The sequence below is a fragment of the Nesoenas mayeri genome (genome assembly GCF_963082525.1).
Source record: "Nesoenas mayeri genome assembly, chromosome: 16".
In the NCBI taxonomy this organism is placed as follows: Eukaryota; Metazoa; Chordata; class Aves; order Columbiformes; family Columbidae; genus Nesoenas; species Nesoenas mayeri.
The window spans coordinates 9,225,276-9,252,534 of NC_137562.1; the positions used below are offsets into that span (position 1 = coordinate 9,225,276).

A 27,259-nucleotide genomic window follows, 5' to 3' on the forward strand; every position below is an offset into this window, starting at 1 on the left:
CATCGCTCTGGAGCCTCTACAGTTGATTATTAAAAAGAAATCAGTGAAGAGCACAAATGTACTCTCCTGGCACATGCCTCCTACCATCACAGAGCATCTCCAGGTGCTCTTTCCATCTCCCAACACCTTACAACACCTTTGGGGAATATTTCTGGAGATCAATGGATGGAAATTGTCCTTTGAGACCAGGTGAAACGAGGTTTATGGTTTCAGACCAGCCCCTCAACCTCCTCTCCCCACCTTGGACAAACATGCAGCCTCAGCAACCCCTCCGCCCCTCATAGAAATAACATTAAAAAAAAAAAAGACCCTACAATTCGATATAATTCAGCTTTATGGCTAAGTTTTCCTCAGTTTCCCCATGTGTTCTAAACCCCCAAAAGTGGGTGGGCTGATTGTTTTTTCAGTATGAAAGCAAGTGGAGTGCACACTGACATTCATTGTAAAGCTTTATTCCGCTTCTCCTTGGTTGAAATAAACCCTTAAAGTCTGATAATTCAATATTCTGTGCGTTTCTTTCCTGCGCGCTGGGGCCGCACCCCCGGCCCCGGGGCCTCGGCCGAATCCCCGTCCCACAGTACGTTCCCTCCCCGGGCAGCAGCGGGTTAAGGCGCGTACCCACAATCCTTCACGGCCCTGCAACGTCGCCGGCCGTGGCGGGGGCAGCGGCTGCGCCGTGAGGCGCCGGGCGGGACCGGCGGTGCCGCGTCAAGACCGCCGGTGCGTCCCCCGGCCCCTGCAGTTTTCCCCCGGGCCCCGGCCCACTCGTTCGGGCCGGTTCGTGCCCCCTCGCCCCCCGCCGCCATCAGCCCTTGCTCGGCATCAGCGCCGAACCTTTCCCCGGGCTGTCACCCCTAAGGGAAAGCAGGAGGTACTGGCGCCCAGCTGGCGTGGCAGGGAGGAGGCCTAAACTCGTCCTCACGACAGCATTTCCATCCCCCGTTTTATCCATTTCTTTATATATATATCTGTAACTTTTTTTTCCTAGAAAGAAGTCACTGGTGCGGTCGCTGGGAGTCGGGCCATGTTCTGAGGGAGGCCCCTAGGACTCAGCTTGGATCCGGATATCGCAGGTGTGCGTGAAGAAATTGCCCTCTTCGCATCCCCCGTGAAGCTCTTGGTAAGGTGGCGGTGCTTCAGAGTGAGCAAACCTGCACAGCTTTAAAAATATGCAACAGTTTCTAGTATATATTTGAAAGTGAAGCCATGGAGGTGGGTGGCAGCGTTTGGTTCAAAGCGTTTCTTTGGCTAATGAGGCCTCTGTGGCCTTTTTGCCCTGGTGAGACCCATAGGAAGCCTGCAGGACCATGAAGTCATGCAGACCACGTCACCTGCTTTATCTTCATATGCTCTACAGGTTGGCTGTGTGAATCTGCTGCTACATCAGAGGAGCAAAGTGCTATCACAGCTCACTTCCACTTAAAAGTATTGAGTGTTGCAACTGCCTTTTTGCTTGCTTTAAACAAGCTAAAGATTCCTAACGTGGAAACTCATACGGTGCATCTCTAGTTTTTGTTTTAGAAACAGAATGTTTGGGAAATAAGAGTGTGAGGTTGGTCTGTTTCCACCTTGAAATGCTTAGTCCAAAATATTTATATTCTCCAATGAAAACTTGAACTAAGAAGCTGGTGGCCTTAATGGTCTCCTCCTTCTCTTGGATGACGTGGTGTGGATGAAGCTCTGCCTTCCCACCAGACAGATGTGGTTTGGTCAGGGAGCTTGTGGAATGGGCACGCGTTCAGATTGCAATTGGCCAAAGTCTTTCTTTTAGAAAGTTTTTTTTTTAAAAAAAAAGAAGTTAGGGTGGACCCAAAAGCAGTTGCTTGCTTTGTCAGCTTGGAGATCTGAAATTTGTACTGTATGAAATGGTGTGGGTATTGGCTGCTGTAGGATTAATGTCTCTTTCTGCTCCATAAAAAATTGCTAGCTCGTGGAACTGGAGTGGGAAGAGTCTTTCCTCTTCAGCTCCAGGAATGATCGCATGCTGTTGAGGCTGGAATACCTTTGGATATATTATAGTCTGTGTCTGTCATTCTGAATGAAAACCTGGGAAAAAGGAGGAAAAAATGGTAAAGGAAGGGTAGCAGTAAAGGCAACAGGCGGCCAGCCAAAGAGGGGGCTGTGTAACTTGTCGTTGGGGAAGTATAGAGTACAAAGAGAATGTAATAATATGGCAGAGAGTGACCCAAAGTGTGCACTGTTGTCTGGCTGTTACTTCTAAGCTATTTACTTAATTTCTGTACTGCAAAGGGAGAGTTTTCCTTTACCTTGCCAGTGACAAATAGTAGAATTGAAGACATGGACTTTGATTCATGTAAATGTGTTTATGGGCTCTGTTTAGGATCTGAGCAAATACATTTTATATGTAGTGCCATCTCCCTCTTCACATGGGCATGAGTAAGTTACACGAAATTAAATGTTGTTATTGGAATGCTGTTGTTTCTGTTTTCTGAAAGTTACACAGTTTCTGTTTGATTATTGATAAAAATAATTCAGTTTTAACTGGATGCAGGATGACTGGAAGGTTTTACTCACCAATAATTGCAGTAACCTTTTCAGTCTAAACCACTTCTTTTTTTTTCACAGTTTATCTGTTTTTGTCTAGTACAAATTAATTCATATCAAAAGGCAGCATATTTTAAATGCCAGTGAAAACACTGTCGTGTAAATTACACAGAATTAAGTGCTTGTCAACAAGATGTTTATGAAGGAATAAACGCTTTAGATAAAAGGAAGTGAGTTCTGCCACAAATAACTTCTATGTTTAACGGTGATAATACGCAGGTACAACGTTGAGCTTATTCCTTTATGAATCATGTTGTCTTAGCTGGTGGTGCATATAATTGTATTTACTGTACCGCTGTGGTTGCAGTTCACAGGAAGGCTGTTGTGCTTTAATGATATCTAAAAAATTGATGTTGTTAAAGTCATACAAATTTAACGTTTTCTTACCTGTAGCAGTTTTCTTTTTAAAATAGCTTTCCTAATTAAAGATGTGTAGTCCATCCGTCCCCTACTGGGTTGTGGCAATTGTATGTAAGGCTTAATCGTTTACCCTCTAAAATTATTGCAAGGTTGTTAATCCTATGGATAATTGAAGGGTTTATGACTGTTCAGTCAAATAGCACAGTGAACAAATGTCAAATAGTTGCATAAAGGCGTTTCTGCCCCTCAGACCAGTATTTGATGAAAACATCAACCTGATATTTTTGACTGACCAAGAAGCTTGACATTTAGTAGTTGGTGCATTTTCTAGTCAGCCTGATGACTTCTCTGTCTTTTATTATGTCTCAGAAGTCAGTTTTCTGGGGTAGAAATGAAAGGATGGACTGGAAGTAAAAAGGAAGAAGAGATGTTATTTATTTAAAATTAACTTAAATATCATGCTGGCAAATTGGTTGGAAATGTGAATTCAGTTTCTATCTAAACTGCAATCTGATGGTGCACCCGACACTGTATTTCTTTTAATGATGAGTGCTTTGTATACTTCCAGCTTTTTTAGGCGATGTACTATGTGTGAGTCACATTTTTAATTTTCTTACTGTGGATTTTATCTGTAGCTTGACACTGCTCCCTGCTCCTGTATTTCATGACTCATAAAAAGTAGAGTAAGATGATGTGGTCTGCCACTGAGACACAACTGTTGGAATTAGAATTCTCTTTTGTGTAAATGTCCCAATAATTGCCTTATTTTCTTAGAATTCATTTGCTAAGCAAACTCAATACTTCTGAAAAAACATTATTACTTTTTTTTTGGGCGGGGTATCTTCTAGTGTCTTTTCCATCAAGATGAGCTTGTAAGGTACGGACCAACTTATCAATATCCAATTCTTGAATATGACTGTTTGTTTTGTTTTTCTCCCTTTGTAGAATCATGGCAAGTCCAAGAACAAGGAAAGTTCTCAAGGAAGTCAGAGCACAAGATGAGAACAATGTGAGAAAATTTTCATCTTCTTTAGATTAGTTTTGTAGAATTGCATTTTCTTTTTACCTACTCCTGATATATGTTGTGGTTTACTACAGCTATTGTCTTTAGCTACCCATACTAGTGCTACAATGGTAACATATACATTTGAATATCTCATATTTGTCTTAGTTCCAGTAGGTTTTGTATGTATTCTGATACATCGCTGCATATTTGGCACGTCTTTCAGAAGTTCCAGTAATGCTGTAACCCCCAGAGTCTGTTGAACACATGATGTCTTGGGCACAGCTTAATTAAAATGATCTATTTCAAGGAGGTTGATTGTACGCTACCTTGAATGTGACAGCCCATGGACAGGCTCAGCTTTATTTTTATCAATGTATTAAACCTTGAATGGCGATTCCAATCATTAGAACTTAAGTTGTTGCACTGTATGAGTATCGCTATTTTAAGAAACATCTCTGTTTAGTTCTGCTAGCATTTACTGCCAGGCTGTAGTATGACTGAATCCAGACTTTCAATGTTGTATCTTATTTTGCGAAAGAAACTTCAGTAATTCAGTTTTGTTACTTTCTTATCCTTCAAGACAATATGAAAGTGAAATCAAGTTGAGCTCTCTGCCCATTAGTTTTATCTCTCTCAACTGTATTACCTCACTGGTTTTTGGTAGTCACTATGGTAATTTTTGTTTTCCAAGTCAGGCGAGTTATTGAGCATTTCTTTTTATGCAACATAAATAAATATTTGAAGGAATTTTATGCTGCCAGGGAAGGTGTTTCCAAACACTAAGAACTCTCCCATCTAAAATTATTTTCTGTGTGTAACGTTTTCATTATTTGACTTTTTGAGCTGTACAGTGAAAACTTCCCATGGACGAGTAATGATCGGTCATTAGAGATCGGTGTTAGAGATAATTATTTTTCTCTCGCAGGTCTGTTTTGAATGTGGTGCATTTAACCCCCAGTGGGTGAGTGTGACCTACGGAATTTGGATATGTCTTGAGTGCTCAGGAAAACACCGAGGCTTGGGAGTTCACCTCAGGTCAGCCTTTCAAGCAGGCGATGGGTTGGGTTGGGTACCTCAGGGTTCATTATGGTTGCAAACAGAATGTTTTGCCTCAGAAGGATATAAAATGTGTCAATTCCAATATTTCACTGCCAGTTTTGCTTCGTGTTCTTCTCCAGAGTGAGTGATACTCCCTGTACCTTGTCTGTAACTAGATGCGGTGTGTGCTGCACCAGAGCTGCTGTGTTGTGCCCAGTTCTAGAAAGTAACGTCTCTAGCTATATCTGGAGGTTGTACGGTGGTCTTGCTGATATAGCAGGAAATCATAACAAGCTTGTCTTAACAAACTGCTTTTCAGTTTTGTACGTTCTGTAACCATGGACAAATGGAAGGATGTTGAGCTGGAGAAAATGAAGGCTGGAGGTAATAGGAAATTTCGAGAGTTCTTGGAATCTCAAGATGACTATGATCCCTGCTGGTCAATGCAAGAGAAGTACAACAGCAAAGCTGCTGCTCTTTTTAGGGATCAGGTAAGTTCAGTTGTGTGCATGTTCTCACTTCCTTCTATCTGAAAATATCAAAATAGTTTGTGAGCACCTGTTTTTGAAGTTGTGGAGGAAAGCAGCAACCTTTTGAACGTCTGCAATGGTTCTTGAAAAGCTGGCAGACCTATGAACAAATAAAATAGTGATTGTAATGGCATTATCATTTTGTGGAGCTTTGCAATCTTCAAAAATGAAATGACAAACAACTTGAACTTGTGAGCTTAGATATTTACAAGGATCCTGTATTTTTATGCTGACCTTGTCACGGAGGTGGTAAGAAGGTACATTCTGTGCTCGCTGGGATATTTATGCAGCTTTCAAGTTGGTCGTGTGTGTGTTGTCTCTGCATCTTTAGAGGGGAATGGGAGACGATTGGCTAAAGTGGAATATTTTGATGGAAGGAAGGAATTAGTAAATTCTGTGCTGTAGGCCCTTTAGTATGTGAAATGGAATTACAGAGTTCCTGTGGCAAGGCTCTTGGAAATTTTATATTAACTTGCTGATGTTAAGACTTGGATTGGAGGAGCGGTATGGGATGAAGGGATGAAGTTCAGGTCCTTTGAAGGAAGCAGAGAGAACATTTAAATTCTGTGTAGGTGTTTTAGCCACTCTGTGCTAGTGTATAAATCTAGCTCTTTCTGTTCCTCTATTGTTCTGTGATTAGTGCTTACACCTCTATTAATGTAGTCTTTCCTCTTCAAACCAAAATTGCCTCCTTGAAGAAGTTGCCTAAAATCAGCTGCCCGAAGTAAAAGCAGTGTTCAACATTACTAGCCTGAGATTTAGAAAAAAACCAGTTTATTGTGAAAACAAATGAATTGATCTGTGTAGCTGGCAGAAGATTGGAAAAATGACTTGTCCTCACTTCGACAGGACCAGTGTATATCTTGTATGAAAACTCTCACCCAGTGTTGTGATTGTTTTCCTACCTCTTCTAGGTAGCTACAGTAGCTGAAGGCAAGGAGTGGTCCATTGAAACATCTTCTGCCAGAAACTGGACCCCACCTCAGCCTAAAATGTCTCTCTCTTCCACTCATCGGTGTGTATTCTGTTATCTAATGTTGATATAGCAGTAGCAGGATCCGAACCTGAAGTTTGAATGTCTGCTGGTTTTATTCTGTTGATGATGTTGCCTGAACAAGCATTTGTTTTGTGGCAGTTAAGGAATACAAGGTGTAGCAGGGTTTTAATTTCTCTAATCATTCCCACCTCCTGTATCTGAGTCTTAAACTGTGGCAGAGACAAGTGAGCAAGAGCAGAGGACGAGCCATGCTGGTTTTATCTTAATTTGTCATACACCTGTGACTCGTCATCATGTCAGTCACACGTAAGTGCAGTCACCACACTGCGGTTCCACTGCGTGACTGAGTGCCAGGGAGGGAGCAACAGACTTCCTTATGGTGCTAATTACTAATGGGAAGCATCAGAGCTGGACCACAGCAGTTTTGTTTTTCTGCATTTGCATGTAATGTTTGTGATTCTTTACACTAAAGAATCATGTTAACTGAAAAATCAGTTGTAAATCAAGAGAACAAGCGCTTCAAGCCTGGCTGTTGTCCAGCAAGTTCTACTCCTAGTCTGAGTAGCATGGTCTGGGTCTACTCCTGTGTTACTCAGTCAGTACTCCAGTGGCTTTTAGTGGTTGCATTAGAGTTTCCCGCTTGGTGGACAAAAGAAATAATCAATTTTGTACCAGTATTATGAGGATATACGTCCGACTGCACTACTGAGCTACTGCGTTTTGCTTTATGCAGTTAAATTCTGAAATATTTTCTTTCTGTAGCTCTGCTGGACAATCTCAGGCTGCGACTGCCTCTTCTGACAAGGCTTTTGAAGACTGGTTAAATGATGATGTCGGCTCCTACCAAGGGTAATGCAATATTTATTAACTTTTGGAGTGCCTGGTCCTCGGGTGTTATACTACAGCTACACAACTGTGATCCTGAATCACTAGTTAGCGGTTACATCTTGTTTACTGTTAAAAATGTGTTAATAATATATGATAAAGGGTAAGAGGAAGGAAAGGGACTCTTAATGCATTTGTATTACAAAAATGTTTTAATAACGTTGAAGAAAGATCTTGTAACTGTAAATGGTACTGTGCAGGGCTCCTAACAAGTGAATTTTTAGTGTAGATGGTGTCTTATAGTGATTTGAGTTAAACAGAAGTATTTCTAAAGCTGACTCTGTTTACTTCTATCTTTCTTTTTCCCATTTTCATGTATCTCTTTATGAGGATTTACTCAGATTTCTGGTATTATGATCTGTTAAACCTGGAGAGTTATTAAGGCCACATTAGCTTGCATAGCAGACACTTTGATTGGCAAGGATTCACTGGTGGATCCTTGTTGATTTTATCTCTTTATGAAGTGAGTGGGTTTGTATTTTGGGTGCCAGATGCGTTAGGCCTTCTTCGCAGATGTATTTTAAAGTCTGTTAAACAATTATCATTCTTTCATGCATTTCAGGTTTTGTGTAATTGTTTTAATGAATTCATGCTAATACGGTACTGTTCATTCATTTTCTTATGGTAGTGGCCAAGAGAATCGCTATGTGGGGTTTGGAAACACAGTAAACCCTCCAAAAAAAGAGGATGACTTCCTGAACAATGCGATGTCTTCATTGTACTCGGTAAGGAAATGCTTGAAGCTTTCTGTGACCGCAGTTATTATTTCGTTCTGTTTTATCATGTTATGGGATGATATAAACAGAGAAACTAAAGACTGCAAGTAGATCCAGAGAGATGTAGAGTGTTGGTTGTATTCTCAAAGAGTGAAGATGATACTGGTACACTTTAAAAGGCAAAACTTGACCAAAACTTAGGAATTATGGCTGGTGTCAGTTCATAGAAATAAGGAAATGAGGATTTAGCACTGGATTGAGAACTAATACTCAACATGGCTTGGAGAAAAAAAGTAATTACCTGTTGGGAATAGTAGTTAGGCTGGCAATGCTCGAAACAGATTAACCATATTAGGTGTGTTCAATGCAAAACAAGTGAAATGTGTGTGTACATGGGTGCCAGAAGCCCTGAGCAGCGATGAAAACATTTGAAATACTTGTGACGGGGTGTGAAGAGATAACAGCATATGGTTGAACAGTTGCCGTGATTAAAGTAGAGATAATGAAGGATGCGTTGTTGAAGGAAAATGGGAATAAAGTCGGAGGCAGTGGGGGACATATTGGTGCTTTGGCTGCAGAGTAACAGTGCAGTATTTGGGATTTGGAGTCACTTTGAAATAAAATAAAGTTTCCTACCAGGGTTAGTGGCCATTAGTCTGTAGAACGTGAATAAGTCTGAATATCCACACCAGTTTCTGTTGTTTGCTCATTTGATTTAAATATAATAATTTCACTAGAACATAATAGAAAAAGGTAGCGCCTAAGCCTTTCTGTGGTAATCCAGGTGAACCCACAGGCTGCTTAATATAGTTCTGCTGAGTATTTTCTAGGTATGTCATAGATTGTAGGCCAGAGAGTTCAGATTGGAACCCACATCTATAATGGATTGCAGATGTGCTAAGGCAGCAAGGGAGGGATGACACGTTGTTGTCCAGGTTACTGTTAACCATCATTTGAATGGAACGTGACTCAAATGCCATCTTGTGACCACAGGCACACACTGCAGTGCAATTTTACGTCATTTATTATGGTGAGAGTGAATATTTGCATGTGTATTCATCCTAGAGAGGAAACCAATTTTCCTTCCACGGTGTTTGATCATTTTTCCCCTCGGGTGAAATATACGTTATTTTCTGCTGTTGCCTATCAGAAGGAGAACATTCTGTTGAATTCACAGACCACACTGTCCAACTCATCCCGTAAAGAACAACAGGTGGAATTGCAGTTTAGGTTCATCTTGAGTCCTATGAGACTCATAAAAACTACAAGATACATCACCTCATCACTTTGTCTTCTGCACATAGTGACAATTATCTTTTAGTCTGTCAGCACAGGACAAGAAAAATAACTAATGCAGAGACTTCAAAAGGATAGGCAAAAAATATTTTTGCTGCTTTTGTTTTAAAGATGTTCCCTCAACCTAAATATGTGTTATAGTCCAATTAAATAGAAGGGGTAATGAGAAAAAGATTCTCCTTTTTACAGTCTTTGTATGGAAATTACCCAAAAGGTAATATGTTACCAAAACATCCACACTTTAAACAAAATGTACACACTTGGTGGAAATGAAATTGATAAAAGGCAATGGTAGACACAGATAATAACCTTGCATTTGTAAAGCCATATTTAAAAGATCCTGCAGCACAGCTTAAAATTAACTGGTGATGATCTGCAAGGAGAAAAACCTGTATCTGCTTCTTCATTCATTATTATGTACAAGGAGATTTCAGCTTTTTTCAGGCATACATTTTAGCTGCTCCTAGTTTTTATGACTCCAGGACAAGCTGTACTAGAGAAGATTTTGACTCAATTTAACATGTAAGAGTGAACACTTGGTTATTCACTATTATTAATGTAGCTTACAACATTCTCACTTCCTTTAAAGGGATGGAGCAGTTTTACAACTGGAGCAAGCAAGATTGCCTCAGCTGCTAAAGAGGGTGTAAGTAAACTGAAGATATTTCAATGTAATTCATGCTCTGTTAGTATTCTAATAGGGATGTATCTTTAAAAGTATTACCAAGAAAAACTGAACTCTACTTTTTGTGTATTTTTAAATATGGCATATAAAATAGACGCACGTTAAATGCAGATCTCTGCTTTAACCGTTCCTCATGTTTCTGGCTGGACCTTTTTGTAAATATGTCCACTGGATGGAAGCATCAAGAAAGAACTCAACAAAAATGTTTTGTTTATAAAGCAGAAATTTCATTCTATGCCGAGTAAGGCCAAATTGCATTCCTGAGCAGGAATTGAAGACTAAGTTACAAATTGCTCATGGTTTTATATTTTTCCCTCCCTTTGCTCTCTAATTACAGCATTTTTGTCAGTTTAAATGGGAAACTTATTTGGCAGAATTTGTGCCCAGAGGGGCAGTTTGGGAAAAACTGAGGCAAGGTCTTCACGCTCTGCGTGTTCTGCAGGTTTGCACGTTTAGGTGACAGTCATTCAACAAACTGTAGCCCAAAACCAGAGGGATTAAAGATCTATTAAATTTTAAGTAGATGGTAGTGGGAAGAGATTTAGTGCGTTACATAGTGCATTACAACTTTTTTTCAGTTTTGTTTAGTAATTCTTCCAAACTTTTATGAGTGTAACAGTCACCAATTAAGCAAAATAATTTGGGTGACGTTCTGAGAGACAAAGATATTGATACTCACCTGCAGTGCCCCACCGAGGTCTGGTCCATGCTGACGACTCTTCCTTGCACTGTTGTCAGTTGGGAAAGGCTGGTGCGTTCCTGGAGCAATCGGGGGTACCAGAGGTGCTGAGATGGATATTCTCTGTTCAGTGTGGAATTCTGGTACAGGTCCATTCATCTCAGAGAACATTTGGAAATGTGTGTGTTTACTGGGAATAAAACCTTTGATTTTTAAACTTGAATATATTTGCGCTTTTTTTTTTTTCCATAGGCTACCAGATTTGGATCTCAAGCAAGTCAAAAGGTGATTATAGATTTAGCTTTATCTTATTGACTGTAATTGGCTTTAAATGTTATGTATTTGCCTGCACCAATTCATTTAGACTTGATTGTCAACAGACCAGTGTGTTTATCCTTCATAGTACACAGTAATTTTTAGGTTCTAGTTTTTGTTTCTGTGGGAATTGCAATCAACTGCAGTGATCAAATTAAGCGAGAAATGAACAGTGCTACTCTGCTATGTACAGCTGTCAGATACATTGGAGAAGCAGGAGTATGAATGCTTTAATTCGTGCTTGCAGATTTAAAATACCCTTATTTTTGTGAACCTTACGTGTGGTCTATCTGGAAGTAGTATTCTTTGTGATAAAATGTAATACAAGCCATCTTTCAATTGCTAAAGCCTAACACAATATTACAAATTTGAACTGCTTAATATTGTTATTAACTTGCTTGTGTGTATTTAAAAAGTAGCAAATACAAAAGCATTTCCTCTTTCAAATTAGGGCTAAACCACAGACAGTCGGACCTGAATTACACAGAGCTCTGACATAAGCAAGATCTGTTTGCATGGAAAAGTTTAAAATTCAAATGTAAGAATGTGTAAATTAATAGTATTCTTAATGTGCCTGAGTTCTGAGTGAGAGAGGGCTTACGTGTATTCAGATGTGATATGATTTTACTTTGAACTGTAACTCTTCCTGTACGTGGAGCGTTACCCTGGATGCTTTCTGATGTGCATATCAAGCAAAAGCGAAGCTGCAGGTGTTGGTGTTCAAGCAGCGGTATGAGTAAGATGTTAATACTACAAATCACAAACCAAACTTGAGCGTGTTTTGCAACCAAAATGTCTTGTTAGAGCACCCAAACTTGATACTTGGAAGCTTTAAAGTATTTGCTGCTTGGCTTATGTAAGAAAAAACAAGTGTTCTACGAGTCATCTTATTTTACTCCTTCTGGTAGTGTCCCTTTTAGAAAACTGTTTCTTTCTTTAGTATTATTAGCAAGTGTAAATATGATATTGAGTGTGAAAAGCTCATTGCATCTACTGACAAGGACCACAGCAACGTGGTGCCCAGAGTCTAAGCTGCTACTGAAGCTTAGCTTTTATTCCTCAGACATCTGATCTTTTCCTTTGTTGAAGAGTTTGAACATCTTTTTGATGTAATGTATTGTTTAAAAGTACCTTTGGTGTCCAGTGCCCAAACATATTCACTGTTTGTCTTGGCAGTAGATGTTAAAGTTGGAAAAGGTTCATGCTACTTAACTTGCCTGAAAAAATGCTGCCAATTTTTTGCTAAAAGCTGCTTCTACCTTCCTTGCTCTTTCTCTTGTGCTGTCTGGGTAAAGTTTTGGGGCTACAAGCAGCAGCCAGAGCCGGTAACACCCTCACGTATATTCTTGTGCATGGACTCCTTGTCACTGTTCGTGCTGAATATGTACATTTGCTCTTGAGCTGTCGTTCTTTTTTTTGCCTTAAGTCAAATCTGTTTACAATAATGTTATGTGTTTCATATGGTAATGTTTCTTCAAACCTATTTAAAATAGGTTAAATTGGATAGAGATAGCCAAGCTCTCACTCTCAGAAAACGTGCTGTGCTTTTGTCCATGCTCCTCACAAACACAGATGAGTTGAGGATCTCTGTACGTCTGAGCCAGGAGTGCACGATACCAAGAGCTGCCCCGGGGTGTTGTTTGAAGGCAGATTCTTTAATAAATGCCCCATTATATAGTGTTTGTAATGGTGGTTAGGACACTGTCCTAAATTCAACAATAGTAAAGATAAAGAAGCACCCAAATCTTCCCTTTCTGTATTTACAAAATTTTGTGGTTGAGTAAATGGAATAAAAAAGGAATTCTTCCTAATTCTAGCGATGACTTCACTTAGCACATCCGAACTGTTAGTGTAGTATACTCTTTATTATACAGCATAAACAATTTGCCAGGTTTAATAGACTGAGGGATTTTTTCAAAGATGAAAAATCCCCTTTCTTGTTTTTTCTTAAACATTTTCTAGCCTCATGTCCAATGGAAACAAGCCATAAGTTATTCATATTCACCTTTTTTACTAGGTGGAAACAGGGTCACCTTTACCTTTGTCTTCTCAAAGAACTTTTGAACTGGCGAGGAGTTGATGGTGGTTGGGGAGAGGGAGATCCCAGCAAAAAGGCTTTTTAAACACCTGGGAATCTGCAGAGGAAAGATTTTCAAGGTGCTTAATTACCAGGAAGAACAGGAGTACCGGCTCACACCCCAGCCAGTGTGAGCGAGAAGATAAAACCCTTGGGAAATGAAAATTCAGGAGTATCGATAAGATAAAACCCTTAGCAAGTGGAAATTCATGAGGCTCTGCTAATGTTTAGGAATAATGTTTGGCAGCCAAACTGACCCTTTTAGATTAATTGGGCTAAATCAGAATGTAATTGGTGTAATGTGGCAATTCTGAAAAAAAAGTTTAAATCAATCAAAGGCTTATTATTCTAGTAGGGAAAGGAATGATTTCCAATGAAGCATTTGCAGACCCCACGTCCTTGTCAACATTGTCTTATGAAAGTAGTTTTGCGGCTTGTACTGTGGGCTTACTTTTTTGTGAGGTGCCTCAAAGTACAATATCCATATGCATCTTGTTCTGGATTCAAATAGGTTTCTGAAGTTCATTGTTTTATCTCCCTGCAAACCTGGAGCTGTAGAAAAGATTACAAAAATTTTCTGTCAGAGCTTTGCCTCTTGTGTAGAGCTTAGAAATAACTGGGCTGTCATTAACAGATGACAATAGCAGCGCTACAAAACAGAAGAATTAGTGGAAAATTTGCTTAGAAGATCTAATTCCACAAGTAATTCCATTAGTAAGGAAAAATAAGGGTGGATGAGGTCCATTCTTCCAAATTTTCAGCAAGGGCCCATCTCAGCTGATGCTGGGTGAACCATCGCTTCTGCTTCAGGGCAAGCTCAGCCTTGGCTTGGGCTCTGGGCAGCTCCAACAACCTATTGCCATGTGCAGCTGGTTTAATTTCTTTTCTTTTAATGTCTCCTGCAGCACTGTACTGTGTGTGCTTTTCAGCTCGTTCTGCTTGTACAAATCAAAGCTTAAGGCTTCACGTGTTTTTGGAGATAATGCCAAGAAATTAGTCTGCAGAAAAGACATCGGCTGTGGGTTTTGGTGTGTGGTTTTTGTTTTTTTTTCTTAAAGGAAAATATAACTGACTTTATTTTTGTTTTGCTTTTAAATAGGCATCAGAGTTAGGTCAGACATTAAATGAAAATGTTCTCAAACCTGCACAGGAAAAGGTAACTTTGGAACTAGTATATGACTTACAGAATTTGGTTGTGCTGACTTAGGGAATGATCGTTTCCTTCTACCACAAGTGCCCAGTTTGCAGCCTCCTTCTCTCTTCTCATATAAGCACAGTAGCAAAGGGGAAACATAAAATAATTAAAGGTTGGTATGTTAGCAAAGAAATAATGAGGGTGATTCCCCCCTCCCCCCCAGTCTTTCCAATGTCCTCAAGAGTCTGTTACATTCTTCCCAGTTAGATACTGTTTCCTAGATTTCATGCTTTGGAAGAGTGGACAAGATGAAAATGCACCCTAAATGGATATGAAAATTGATATTTAACAAAAAGAATGATTAGTATTATATTGGAGTGTTAAGTTCCCAGTGTCTTACCCACCAGCCTGCCAACACCACTGAAACTCAATGGAGCATCTTTGAGCTGCTGTAGTTCAGCTGCTGCCTCCTTGGGAACAGCAGAAGTTGGGGCAAAGTATAAATTTAAGATGAATGGAGCCAATTTATCATTAAATTAGCATGTTCTTGCAACCTTTATATTCATTCAGAGTATTCTGGCAGTCAGTTAGTACCAAGTTTTGCAGGCATTAATGTGCAAAGTGTGCTCTAAAGGGATGTTTTGTGTAGCCGCTCTAGTTGCGATGTTGTTTCTAGAAAACTAGTTTGAAGCAGATTTTCATCTTTACAGTTGTTAGTGACGAAGAACATGTGGCTGATGGCATTTCCAACAGCAGCTGGAAAAAAAGAACACAGGCTGACCTGAGAAAACATAGATAATCACTAGTGGGCATATACAAAATCAAGGCAGTCTGAGGAGAGATCACTGAGACTGCAGATTTTAGGCAAAGATTCTCCCTAATGTCAAATGTTGCCTTTCTGTTTCATACATTGAAAAAAACGCTTTCCCATTTGGCATGTGTTTGTTTTGTCCTTCTAGAATTTTGGCTCAGCTCCAAAATGTTGATATATTTCTGAGAAGGCGGTGCTGTGCTCACCTATGTATCTTTTCCTGAGTTGTACTGGTTTTGGTAAAGCAGACTAATGGTGCTCTCGTAGGAGAAGCAGTGACACCACTTTGGGATACAGATTAATTTTCGATTTGAAAAGAATGGTTTAATCACATTACAAAATAATTTCACTTGCCATACCTTTATTAATTCAACATTCTTTACATAGCATTGCAAATCACAGGAGACGACTGTTTTCCTATTTCCTAGAATTATCCCCAACTCAATTCAGCGGAGTGGTTTTCAGGGTTATTTTTAGGGTGCATTTCCTTGAGCTGATTTTTATTTTGTAGGTCAATTTAATGAGGAATGTTGCATTCTATAATTTTTTTTAAAAAAAGGTCTATTTCCCTTAGGATGTTGTACTGTTAGTTCTAAATAGGTGTCACTCTCTGAAGTAATTATTCACTAATCACTGCCTGGCACATAGATGGTCGTGGAAAGTCACTTACAGCTGCCACTTATTAACTGGTGAAAGGCACCAATTGTTCAAAGTTCAGAGCCCTTTTAGTATTTAAATAAGAATGTATAGAAGATAGGGAATAAAATGGATCTGCTAGGTTTTTAACCTCTCCAAACCACATTTTTTTAATCTATTAAAATATATTTGTGAAATGTCACATTTTCAAGTTGTATTGGTGTTTTTATGCACAGCATTAGTGTAATGATACCTTTGTCAGACTGTAGTATATGAGTAGAAAATTCCCATGAACTTCAAATGACTGAGGTTCACTCCGTTAAAGATCAGTGGACTTTATATGTAGTTTTCTTAACTTAGTTAGCTTTGGCTTAAGTACATTTTGATTTACTTTCAGTTTGAGGTCTTTTTTACACTGTTTTTTTAGCTGTTAAGCCCAAGTAAGCTTGTCCAAAGGTTTCAACAGTACTTTATTTTATGACTAATTATCAATACTTTGATTCACGTAGGTGAAAGAGGGGAAAATATTGGAGGAGGTGACCGTGGGGGTATCGCAGTTGGCCAGCAAGGTATGACGTGGCCTCCCTGCCTTGGAGGAGGCCAAACACTGAGCCAGTCTCCACATTCTTATGCAAAGTTCATAGTGAAACAAAACCACAATGCAGCTTTAGTCTCCTTGTGTTGAATACAGAAATTTTGGAAGTGGAATTTTTGATATGGAGGACTTGTTTTGGGTTGTTAGAAAGCTGCACGACTGATGTTGTCCTTGTAAGAGTTTCACTGGGGTCACAGTGAAGAGTTGTGGGACAGACAGCGTCCCAAACACAGAAGGAAAATATCTGCTAGAGAATATGGAGACAGCTCATGGTACATTTGTGTGGTTAAACTTATTAATGTTCTGTACCTTATTTCTTTGTCTTCTTTTGCTGTCGATGCTTGGTAATGTGGTAAGTGCTCTCTACAGCTGCTGAGTACAAAAGTCCAGCACAATGTAATACCTGTTTTAATAACTTGTAAGCAGAGTCTGTCTTTCTAGCACTGTGTATCTGCAGTCTCTATCATGTACCACCCTAGTGCCTTAAATGTTGGGACTATTTGAATAAAATAAGTGATGTTCCTTGTTCTGTTTAGAGCCTGGTAACTTGACATCTGGTTTCTGGGATTCATCCTCTGTATCTGTGACCTAGAATAATTACTTGCATGGGTGTGACTTCAGAATTTGTGTTTCTAATCTGACGTCATTGTGTTTTAATAACCCCCAAAGGATTCTCTGAGCAGTCACGTTTATTCTGGAACCCAACTTTTGTCCTGTTTTACATGGGCAGTGAAATAGTACTACTGAAATGGGGTGGAGGTAGTTTTGTAGAACAGTAGAAATATAAATACTAGTTACATTAGTCATAACATCAAAACATCAGTGCTGCCGTTAAGTTTAAATTTATGTAAGGAGTAATTCCAGTGTTATTTGCCAAGGAAGTCTAGGAGAGAATTCAAAATCTGTTATTGGCAATGGCTGAAAAAGCTGAACTTGACCCACTTTTCACATCTCCCAGCAGCACGATGCTGTCAATGTATGTTCTTTACATCAACCACGTACCTGCCCATCAACATGATTAAGTTGTGAGTGAATTTTTTGGATGAAATATGTTCTCTTTATCTGAACAAGGGGCGGAATGTGTTGCAGCTTTTGTGGTTGGATTTGGAAGGGGTGTTGATTCAGTCCAAAGTAGTGAAGTGTCCTTTTTTGCCCCAGGTTCAGGGAGCTGGCAGTAAGGGATGGCGAGACGTCACCACTTTTTTTTCTGGCAAGCCAGATGATCATTCTCAAAGGTACTTTTTTCGTTATTATTTTCTGTGTCTCTTTAAACATGTAATTTTATTTCCTGTACATTCTCTGCAGTATAGTAGTAGCAGGCAAATTTTAAATATGAAGAAATTGTTCTGTCTTTGCTAGTCGTCCTCCTGTATGTAATACCAGAGGAATTACGTCTCTTTGTTTACGACAGTTGTTAAACTGAGAGCAAAATAGTGCATGACAACTTAATTTTTAAATTATTCCAAGGTTATATCCCTTCCCCTGGACCTATTAGTATTTAAAAGGCTGTTAACAAAAATCTGTGAATTAGAATATAAGCTTATACAACTTGGAGCAATGTATTTAGTTCTTTTTCCCTTATCCTCAGTGTTTTTGTTAAGCAAAGGGCAGTAGTGTTATTGTTTTCTCTGTTTGTGGTCATTTATTTTTGTTAGATTTGTCATAACTACTTTATTTCTACCTTTGGTTTGTATTTCCCACTCCCCTCACAGAAGACCTGCTGAGGCCGACAGCTACCAGAACAGTGGAGGAGGGGAGGGCTACCAGAACAATGCTGTGGACCAGAGCTTCTGGGAGACCTTTGGCAACTCGGATCCTCCAAAAGCCCATAAATCTCCAAGCAGTGAGAGCTGGACCTATGTGGACAATTCCACCGAGAAGAAGAGCTCCGACAGCTGGGACGTGTGGGGCTCGGGAACCGTCTCCAACAACAAGAACAGTAACAGCGACAGCTGGGAAAACTGGGAGACCAACTGGGAAAGCACAGGAGGGGAGAGCAAGACCAAAAAACCTCCCAAGGCAACAAAAAAAGCATCTTCATCTGATGATATGTGGGACAACCAGAACTGGTAGAACTTTGTTAACACGGTTTTGCACAGCTGGGAAGGGGAGGCTGTGCTGGCTGATCGAGGGGAGAAAGTTTTACATGCAGCTGGAATATCTCGGTTGACCTTACTCATCTGTTACTTTTGTGCTTCCTGTTCATTCTCCTTTCTTCTTTCCCAGTTTAGGAAAAAAAAAAGTAGCATCTGAATCTTTTATTACATAAAGGTGGCTCTCCCTTTTTTAAAGATGGTGATAAATATATTCTCCTTGCACTATTGAAGTGACTTTCTTGACATGAATGTTCAAAGGAAAAAACCAATCAGTGCAAGCACCCTTTCATGGCACAGCCTTGCATGTGTAGGTTCATAGCTGTTCATCCAGCCCTCATACAATTTGAGATGTTTAATGCAAACAAAGGACAGGGTGTGTCTTGAAAAGAGCCATTAAATAAGCAAACTGCAGTTGAACAGGTCTAGTTCAAATGCCTTATGGATTGCTCTGACCATATTAAATCTGGCAATTCAACATAGTCTTTAAGATACTTTCTATTGGAGCTTTGTTTTTAAAATTTATGAGGTTTTTTAGCATTTAAAAACTTATTTTCGCCCCTTAGAACTAATAAGGAGCCTGGAGCTAAATAATTATTTGCATTAACTCATAGTTTTGACCTGAGCTATCAAGGGAGATCCACAACGGCTCTTCTTGCTCGGTGGGTTCAGTCTCTGCACAGTCCAGCTCTCCTCACAGACAAAATTCAAAGCTGTGATTTCTCCTTCCTCACCCACCCCCTTCCCCCTTTTGAGTATTTTATAGGGTCTGTTTTTTCTCTGTCTTCCTTCTACCCATTTATTTTATCTCCTCTGATAAAAATGAAATCTTTCTACTGCTTATGGCCTTTTGGACATCTGTCTGGCAACTTGGCAGTGAAACAAATTCTGAAAAAGATTCCAGTAAGGAAAAAAATGGGTGGAAAATATGAGACAATTGAGGAGAGGGGCTGGCAGCGAGCCCCTTTCGAGATGAGTAGATGTCTGGATTTAATAGTAAAATTTAAATTAAGCAGATGTTTTCCAAATGAATCTTTAGTATGTCAAACTGTATCTCTGTTTCTATCATGTATTTCTCTGCATATTTTGCAAGGATCTTGTTTGAGAAACACTCTTTTGGAAACATTAGGAACTCCTTGTCAGCATTAAGGAATGGAATAGAAGTTTTATCTCGGTTTTGATGCAACGAATTGTTCTACATGACGCAAACCATAACTTCTACAGAAGATCTGTGACTTTAACAACAAAGGTCTCCTATGTATCCCGTTTGATTTTGGGGGGTAGAGTGTAAATGTACACTCAGCCCAAAACCGATCAGCTCACTTGAAAACTTTAAATCATTATATTGTTACGTAGTCTGCTTTACTACCAGCATGGTGTTCTTTACTGTGGACCCGGTAGATCTTACTATGTACCTAAAAAGCCTTTTATTTTGAAAATCAGTTAATTTGTTCAAGGAAACAACCAGCTTAAGTTGTCGAAGTTACCTCAATTAATGCTTTATTTCTTTATCTCTTCACAGGGGTTTTTGCGCTTGTAGTAATATCGTGAGGTTAAGGAAGGAAAGTAATATCAAGAAGTTAAGGAAAACCTATGAATCACCTCAAAAGTAGCAGATTTTAAAGGCTTAAGCCTAAGTAGCTGTATTTATAGCCTGATTGTGTATTTCTATTAGTAGGATCTTTCAGGTGGTGAACAGAATATTTTTCTGGTCTTCTCCAACCCTGTCCTGCAAGAGTTGTTATTTCTTTTCATCCCGTGGTATTTGAAGCTTGTGCAGCAGGACCTGGAGCTGCTCACAGCCTAAGCCCTGCTCTAGGCTGAGTCTTGCAAGGCGCCTGAGACGTTCTTGCTGACCGGAAGGCTCGAGGGATCTCGGTTTCCAGTCCTGCTGCTGGTACCATTTGCAGACGTTTACAGCCTGACTGTAAAACAAGTATTTTGTTCTGCTTTTTCTCGAGTTAGACCTTCGACATAGCTTAACTGCATGTCCGACTAACTGGGTTTTGATGCACACGCCTCTGTTGCCTCGTTGTTGTCACTGTTCGGCTTTGGGAAGTGTTGCGGCAGCAGCGACAGCAAAACGCAGCCCATGGGCTGCGCTGTCCGACTGCTGGTGTCTGTCTGGAGTGATCTGAAGCTGATTTAGCTTCCTGCATACAAGTTTATTACAGTTTCTCTTTCATAGACCTCCTGAAATAGCTCGTAGCAGGATAAGTTTGATTTCAATCCGTTCAATCAGCAGTATTGTGATGTTGATGTGAACGTTCTGCTCAGCTGTGTGATTTGCCTAGGAGAAAACTTTTATTTCTACATCACTTACAGCCACGGTTGGCATGAGCCTTTTTTTTTATTCTTCTGGTTTTATTTTTGTATCTCTTGAGACTTTGTTTTAAATTAAACAGCCAGGGCCCTACTCAGGCAGAGGCCTTGGGTAGTGATTTTTCTTCCAGTTGAGGAGACAATGACAAATCAGTTGCTGTCTCTCTTTTTGCGGTGCTGTAGAGACGCAAGAAATGCTACGACTCCTAGAAAGGTGTTAATGGAAGATACACTTTCTGCCGTTATATTGGTTTTTGGTAACTGCAGCCACCTAACTAGTATACCAACTGGTCTCGGTTTGATAGGCCAATAGTTTTGTTGGTCTTTTTTTTTCAATGACTTGTCTGAATGTGAATGTTTTACAGTGTCTTCCAGAGGAGAGGATGAAATGAGGACATTTTCTTTTGCAAAACCTGTTTTGTTAGATTTACTTTTTTTGAGAGCAGATGGCTGGGAAGTTTCCGCTGTTTGGCAGGGTGCACACAATCAGGTTGCACGTGTGGAGCAAGTGTTCATGAATTCAACTTCTTTTTATCCCAAATTAACAATTTTAAGTCATACAAGCCCGTTGCCAGGAGAGAGCGCAGTTGGTGAAGTGATTACCGCAACCGTTGGATATTGGTTTAAATTTCCTTGTGTTTCAAACGGTTTTATTTCTCTGTATGGCTTCAAATTTGGAAAATACAGAGCAGCTGGATTCCTCCAGGTAGGCCGATAAAAGAAAAACTTCCGAGACATTCAAACTAAGTACCATTTCCAAAAGAGTGAAAGAGAATGTTCCCAGGAACCTAATCCTAGGAGTTAGGGATTGTTTTAAAATGTCTCATTTGTGGCTTGAAACCTGTTAATAATTATTCCATTTCAAGAAGTGCTTGGCCAGCTCTCCCTCGTGGTTGAAACCTCAAGGATAATGCCGCTGCTTTTATTTTCCAGGCCAGACTGTATAACATTCCATGGGTTCATAATGTATTTATCAGTGTAATGATCTGTGCAATAATTTAACAAGTGTAGGTAAAACCTTTGTTGTTTAATCCAGGATACATTTAAAGATACAGTGGTCCTCTTGAAGAGCAGCAGTCTACCAAGGTATTGCAGTTCTCACTTTACTTTGGCCATATTAAATTTCAGTAACCCTGTTGAGAAAGGCTTGAGCAATCAGTCATTTAAACAGAAATCAAAAAACATTTTGATGTCCCTTATTAGAGTTTGATTGTAATGGCTTAGTGACCTCTAGCTGTAGAGCCCTTTTTCATGCCAGCAGAACCTTGGTCAGTATGGAGTGCTGTATCTTTAATTTTCCTGATGTGTCTCTTGTGAAGTTCACAGGAATAGCAATTTCGGTGAACACTATTCATTGTTCTGTAGAGTGGTACCGGACTTGAACTGCAGTGTCATCTTTTAAGGAGCATTATAATAAAGCAAAGAGGTATGGAGCAGAATGGTGTTCAGCCCTTTTTCAGGAAACTTCAGTTAATTTTAAACCCTTGTGTGTTAATAGAACTTATGTGGTTAGTTCTTACGGTTAGCATCATGGAATAAACTCAAAATGGGACGCTTTGTAATTAAGACAGTAGGAAAGTATTGTTACAAGATGAGTATGGAATTGTGTTGTTGGAGGGGAGTAAGTGCTGTTAACAGCGTGAATATCTCCTGAAGTGCTGGTGTTGTGGATGTTCTTTACTGCCAGTAATGAGAGAGAAGGGATGACTGAGCCAAAACCAGGGGTGTCATCGTTGTAATTCAGTGCAGTTTTATAGTCTAAATACTAATTTCAGATCTATTTGAATCAGGAACAGTTTTAAGACAACACTGGTTGCCTCCTTTTTTTAAAGAGAGCTATAAAATAGAAATGCAAGTGGTTGCAAATAGATTTATGTACTCAGCTTTTTATTAGCTTGTCTACAAAGGCACTTACCAGAGGAGAAAAGGTGACTTTTAGAGCAGATTTCCTTTCCACGAAGTGAGATTCTGATGAATCCTTCAGCTGCTGGTGATGCTTCACCTTCAGATTCCAGTTTCCTTGGTTAGCCAGGCAGCCACGTGAGTACTCCAGGTGATTCGTGGCTGTGCTGAGCTTTATATAAATTATAAATACCTTTTATTATGTTCTTGGTCAGCAGGACTGAATCCTACTTGCCTTGTAGAAGTAATTGTATTGATATATACATGTATGTATATATATATATTATTTATTTATTTATTTATTTATTTTTACACAAAAGGTGGACATTTGGGTTGGGTAACAGCACTGTTATTATTCCACTGAGACACTGTGTCCCTTCTTGCCATAATGTCCTGTGTTCAGGGCTGCTCTGTGTGTTCGATGTGAAGTTTTCAGCAGAGATAACTGCCAGTAAATGGGATCTGCTGGTTCTGGAGGGTTTTGGCCCTCGGTTCTGTCAGCAGATGGCCTAGAAATGCACAAGATACCATGGAACGCAATAATGGGTGTTCTCCACCTCAGGCTGAGCCCAGTCAGCAAAAGCAGATAGAAAAAGTGGAATCTGTAGATCAGAAAATGTCACAGTGGTTGACTTGAGGGAGAACAGATCACTGCTATGGGTACGACATCCAGCTCCCTGCTGTCTTTGTGCTCGGATTCCAGTGATGAGCAAGTTCAGCTGAAGCTGTTTTACTATTATACAACTGTTACATGTGTCTTCCTACCAGTTGCAGGCTCAGAAGATGATCACCTGGGTTTCCTGGGGTTCGCAGCTCCCTGATTTTAAGGAATTTTTGCTTTCTGAGGTGTCTGAGAGGAAGGGATGTGGGGATGTGTCCTGGTTTCCCTCCTCACCTCTGTCTGTTCCTGTAGGTTCAGCAGCAGACGCTCTGCTCTGCCTTTTGCAGCACTTTTGGCTCTCTGTGGGACAATACCTTCCCCCAGCTCAGACCAGTACACAGGTACCCAGTACAAACCCGGCATCGGGACAAGGCTCAAGTCGTGTAAGGAAAGTCAAGTGGAGCTGGGTTGTCCTGTTGGGAAGCAGTAAAACCCAAAGCCCTGATGTACGTGCCATGCAATCCTTCATCTTATAAGTCACTGATTTGCAAAGAGGCCAAAACACGCTCGTCTGTCTTGGCTCCAGCTCTTTGTGCTCTGTCAGCAAGAAGCTGCATCTCCCCAGTAACCCAGGAAAACAAAGGTTAGCTGCCTCTGCTGAGCGAGTCACTGTTTGGTTTAGGTGAGATGAAACTTCATGGTTTTCTACCCTCAAATGATGCTCTGCCATGCTCTGAATTTCACCAAATCACTGCTCAAGCAGGAAAATCCAGTGCTATCAGCTCTCCACAGTTCGTAAGCCGGGTTTTGTCTTTCCCTTTAAGCTCTGCCAAAACGTGCTCCCTCTGAGAGGCTGTTCAGCTTTGCTGAGACTGTTGAATTTTGCAAGAGATAAATCAGCTTCTGCCAGGAAACACCGAAAGGCTGGAGTGTGTCTTTATGAAAAAAAAATTACCACTTCAGATTGAAGTGCTAGTGCTTAATATCAGCAGTTCTTCACTGGATTGCTCGAGTTGCCCTAAATATGACAGTGTTTGACTATCTAGGGCAAAACCCACTTTTTTCCCCAGTCTGCAGACATGGATGGTTAACATACATAAATTGATGTGCCAGACTATGTAAAGGCTGTTGTGACCAAGGTCAAACTAGGAACTTTCTTCTTTATAGAAACCTTTTCTGTGTGTTGTTATTGCATAGAAGCTTGCTACAGTTCGAGAGTGAATTGCTATTTTAACTCCGTATTCACAAATTTCCTATTGACTCCGGCCATGGGCGGTCACTTTTGGGGTGTAACTCAATGCAATATGCTGGACTTGAATTTCAGATTTAGTCCACTTAAACGGGGCTTAATCATTCAACTCCAGTGTTATGGCAGTACAGGCAAGAGTAGAGAGGATCTGAACCTAATGCTGCTCACAAGTCCCTTAAACTTGTTGCCCCCACCAACATCTGTCTCTAAGCTGGTCCTAGAACTTTGTACAGAGCACAAAGCATATCACAGAAGTGCAATAAATACTTATTGTGTAACATAGGCTGCTAGTGTTATCCCAGCTAGTTAAATTAAACCTCTGCAGAACAGGCTTGCCCATCTTCATGCCTGTGAAATGCCTTTACCAAGGGATTTTTTCATCTGCAAAAGGCCACGCACACCCTGGGCTCTGCTGGTGCTGCAGTTGAAGACTCACCTGCCTTTGCTGTTCATGATCTAGTCCTTCCAGAACCCTGGAAGCACTGGAGGTGAAATGGCCCTGTCATGCTTGGTTGCCACTGCCAGGGGAACTGGAGGTGTGACAAGAAAACTGAAGCTAATGTGTTCAGAGGAAATGCGTCTGAATATCGGTGCCAGTGGGAAACACTCGTACTGTGAGTAGTTGCTGAGTGGCACCAGCTCAGGACCCGTAAGTCTTCCTGAGGCTGTTGTCCATTTGCCTCAGCAGTTGAACATAAGCCAGGCACTGCTGGGCATGTTCCTTGGGCTAAAACTCCTCTGGATCAGTGGCAGTGCAACCCCTCTCTCACACTGGTTGCTGAAGGACCAGGGCAATGTACCAGCTCACGCAGAGGATGCTGCTTTGGGAGCCTGTGGTCGGAGGACGCTGCTGGTGAGGAGCATCTTCTCCATCCTTCCTCTAGAGGGGATTGTGCTACTGTGCATGGAACATGGAACCTGGCACCAAGGAGGGCTGAAGAACTGGATGCAGAGTTAGGGATGTGTTCCTGCTGAGGTACCTGCTATCTAAAGCCCCATCCCATCCTCTGCCTTTGACTTCCATGCTGCGTTAACCCTTCATGATGTGAATTCCTCTCTCCCAACCACACACATGTACTCTTTTCATTTTACTTGCTCTCTGAGGATTTTGACTCTCTCTTCCCCCTGTCTGAGTGCTCCAGGCTGGATGGAGGCAGTTTGGAGCTCAGGCTTTAACAAGTAACAGGTTTAGGCTGTTATTAACCCCTGTTATCCTGGCCCTTTGCTGTTAAACCAGCCTAACAGCCCTTTTTTTACCAGGAGGAAGCCGCAGACTCGTGGTACAGAGCTGGGACAGGGTCGTCACCTCCGTCCCTCCGGGTACAGGTGTGGCACAGCAACACTGGAAACTTGCCCACCTCTGGAGCCTGAGGGTTTCTCCTCTGGGAAAAGTGTGGGTCTAGAACTGGCCACTGTGCAGCATCAGACACGGCTCTGACCCAGGTCAGGGGTTTTTCATATTTATTCTTAGCTGTTGAGGAATGGGGAAGTGAAGAACGTTCAGGTTCCTTGTCTTGTTGCACAGGAGTGTTTCTTTTGTTGTTGTTCTTTGTTTGTTTTCCCAATGAAAACTTTTCTTAGTTCATTATGAAGGTAAGTATTTGGTGATGCTTTCATTAAAGCTGCAGGTCCTGAAGCAATGCAGTTGTGGGATAATTTCGTTTTTCAGGGTTTTGCTTTATTATGGGGGACTTTTTTGTGTGTGTGGTGGGGGGTTTTTTGTGGGTTTGTTTGGGGGTTTTTTGTGTTTTGTTTTCCAAGCTGAATTTCTATTCTTTGTACTTTTGGAGAACCATGACTGAGCTGTAATTGTTTAAAACTTTAAGGGAAACAAAGATCCCCCTATTTGCTCTTTTGAAGCCGGCCAGATTATTTGGATTTACACTTGATTACTTGGGCCTAGCAGTCCTTCTTTTCTGTGGAAACAAGCAATACATATTTCTCTAACATCCAAATTCATTTTCTGGAGCAAAATGAAGGTCACTGAATGACATGGCGGCTACAGCTGAGATTTATATCTGGCTAATGAGAAATTACTGAATAACATGCTCATTTTCTACAAGTAGAATGTAATAAATCTTCCCAGACTTGCTGGGATCTAAGGATGCTGCTCTCCAGTCTCATTATCAGCTGCCAACACAGAAATGAAGTCTCTGTGGTGCAAACACCCCTCCCTGATGCACAGCGATCACAAGGCTGGTTTTAATGGTTACAAAACCATTCCCCTGAGTGCTGGTGGGTTAGAGATCTCCATGCAAAACGCTCCCTGTATTGCTTATCTGCTATTTAGACTGGTTTTCTATGGAGGTGTTGGCTGTGAGGTGGCCTCCAGCATTGTGCTATGGTGCTGTCAACAATGGGTTAAGCAGCAAATAGCCCCAGGGGTGGATCTGTGAGATTTACAGCCAAATATAAACTTGATTTTTCTGCAAGCAGCAGGGAGAGCCTGGCTCCCAAACAATGCCCAGCTCTGCCCAGCCCAGCTGGCCGGGCTCCAGCCCAGGTGAGCACACCTGGCTGGGGACAAATGGTCTCTGGCAAAAACATCTCGCTGCCAGGTGGCGTGGGATGCTCTTTCTCATGCAGAGTAAACATGGGCCCTGCAAAATCAGGGATTTGAGTGTGTTGATGTTGGCTGTTTTGCTAAGCTGAGTCAAAATCGGTGTGGGGAGGATGGGGAGGAAGCAGCGATGGCTGATCGCAGCTGCAGACTGCTGGCATTGCATGTGCCAGCTGCCCTGCACGGGAGATTTCTGCAGCTCTCTG

General features: G+C 40.8%; 1 protein-coding gene across 6 annotated transcripts; it reads left to right on the forward strand.

Moving 5' to 3' along the window:
* Positions 1-694: 694 nt before the first annotated feature.
* On the forward strand, positions 695-22,162 carry ARFGAP1 (ARF GTPase activating protein 1). 6 transcript variants are annotated; one of them, XM_080354522.1, is made up of 14 exons: positions 695-720; positions 993-1,120; positions 3,871-3,934; positions 4,857-4,966; positions 5,289-5,460; positions 6,414-6,514; positions 7,259-7,345; positions 8,010-8,106; positions 9,983-10,039; positions 11,010-11,042; positions 14,249-14,305; positions 16,241-16,300; positions 17,485-17,561; positions 18,039-22,162. In XM_080354522.1, exons 3-14 carry the CDS (start codon positions 3,875-3,877, stop codon positions 18,397-18,399), a joined length of 1,272 nt encoding a protein of 423 aa, XP_080210648.1. In that variant the 5' UTR covers positions 695-720; positions 993-1,120; positions 3,871-3,874; the 3' UTR covers positions 18,400-22,162. The 6 variants fall into 6 exon arrangements, with proteins under 6 accessions (XP_080210648.1, XP_080210646.1, XP_080210647.1 ...); XM_080354520.1 differs by having other exon boundaries at positions 719-871; positions 989-1,120; XM_080354521.1 differs by having other exon boundaries at positions 719-871.
* The last annotated feature ends 5,097 nt before the right edge of the window (positions 22,163-27,259 follow it).

Bases quoted from the DNA above. Each gene is read 5' to 3' on its own strand.
- ARFGAP1 (XM_080354522.1), top strand. From the start codon at position 3,875: ATGGCAAGTCCAAGAACAAGGAAAGTTCTCAAGGAAGTCAGAGCACAA. The intron at 7,346-8,009 runs GTAATGCAATAT...TTCTTATGGTAG, and splicing joins GATGTCGGCTCCTACCAAGG to TGGCCAAGAGAATCGCTATG. The intron at 14,306-16,240 runs GTAACTTTGGAA...TGATTCACGTAG, and splicing joins TCAAACCTGCACAGGAAAAG to GTGAAAGAGGGGAAAATATT.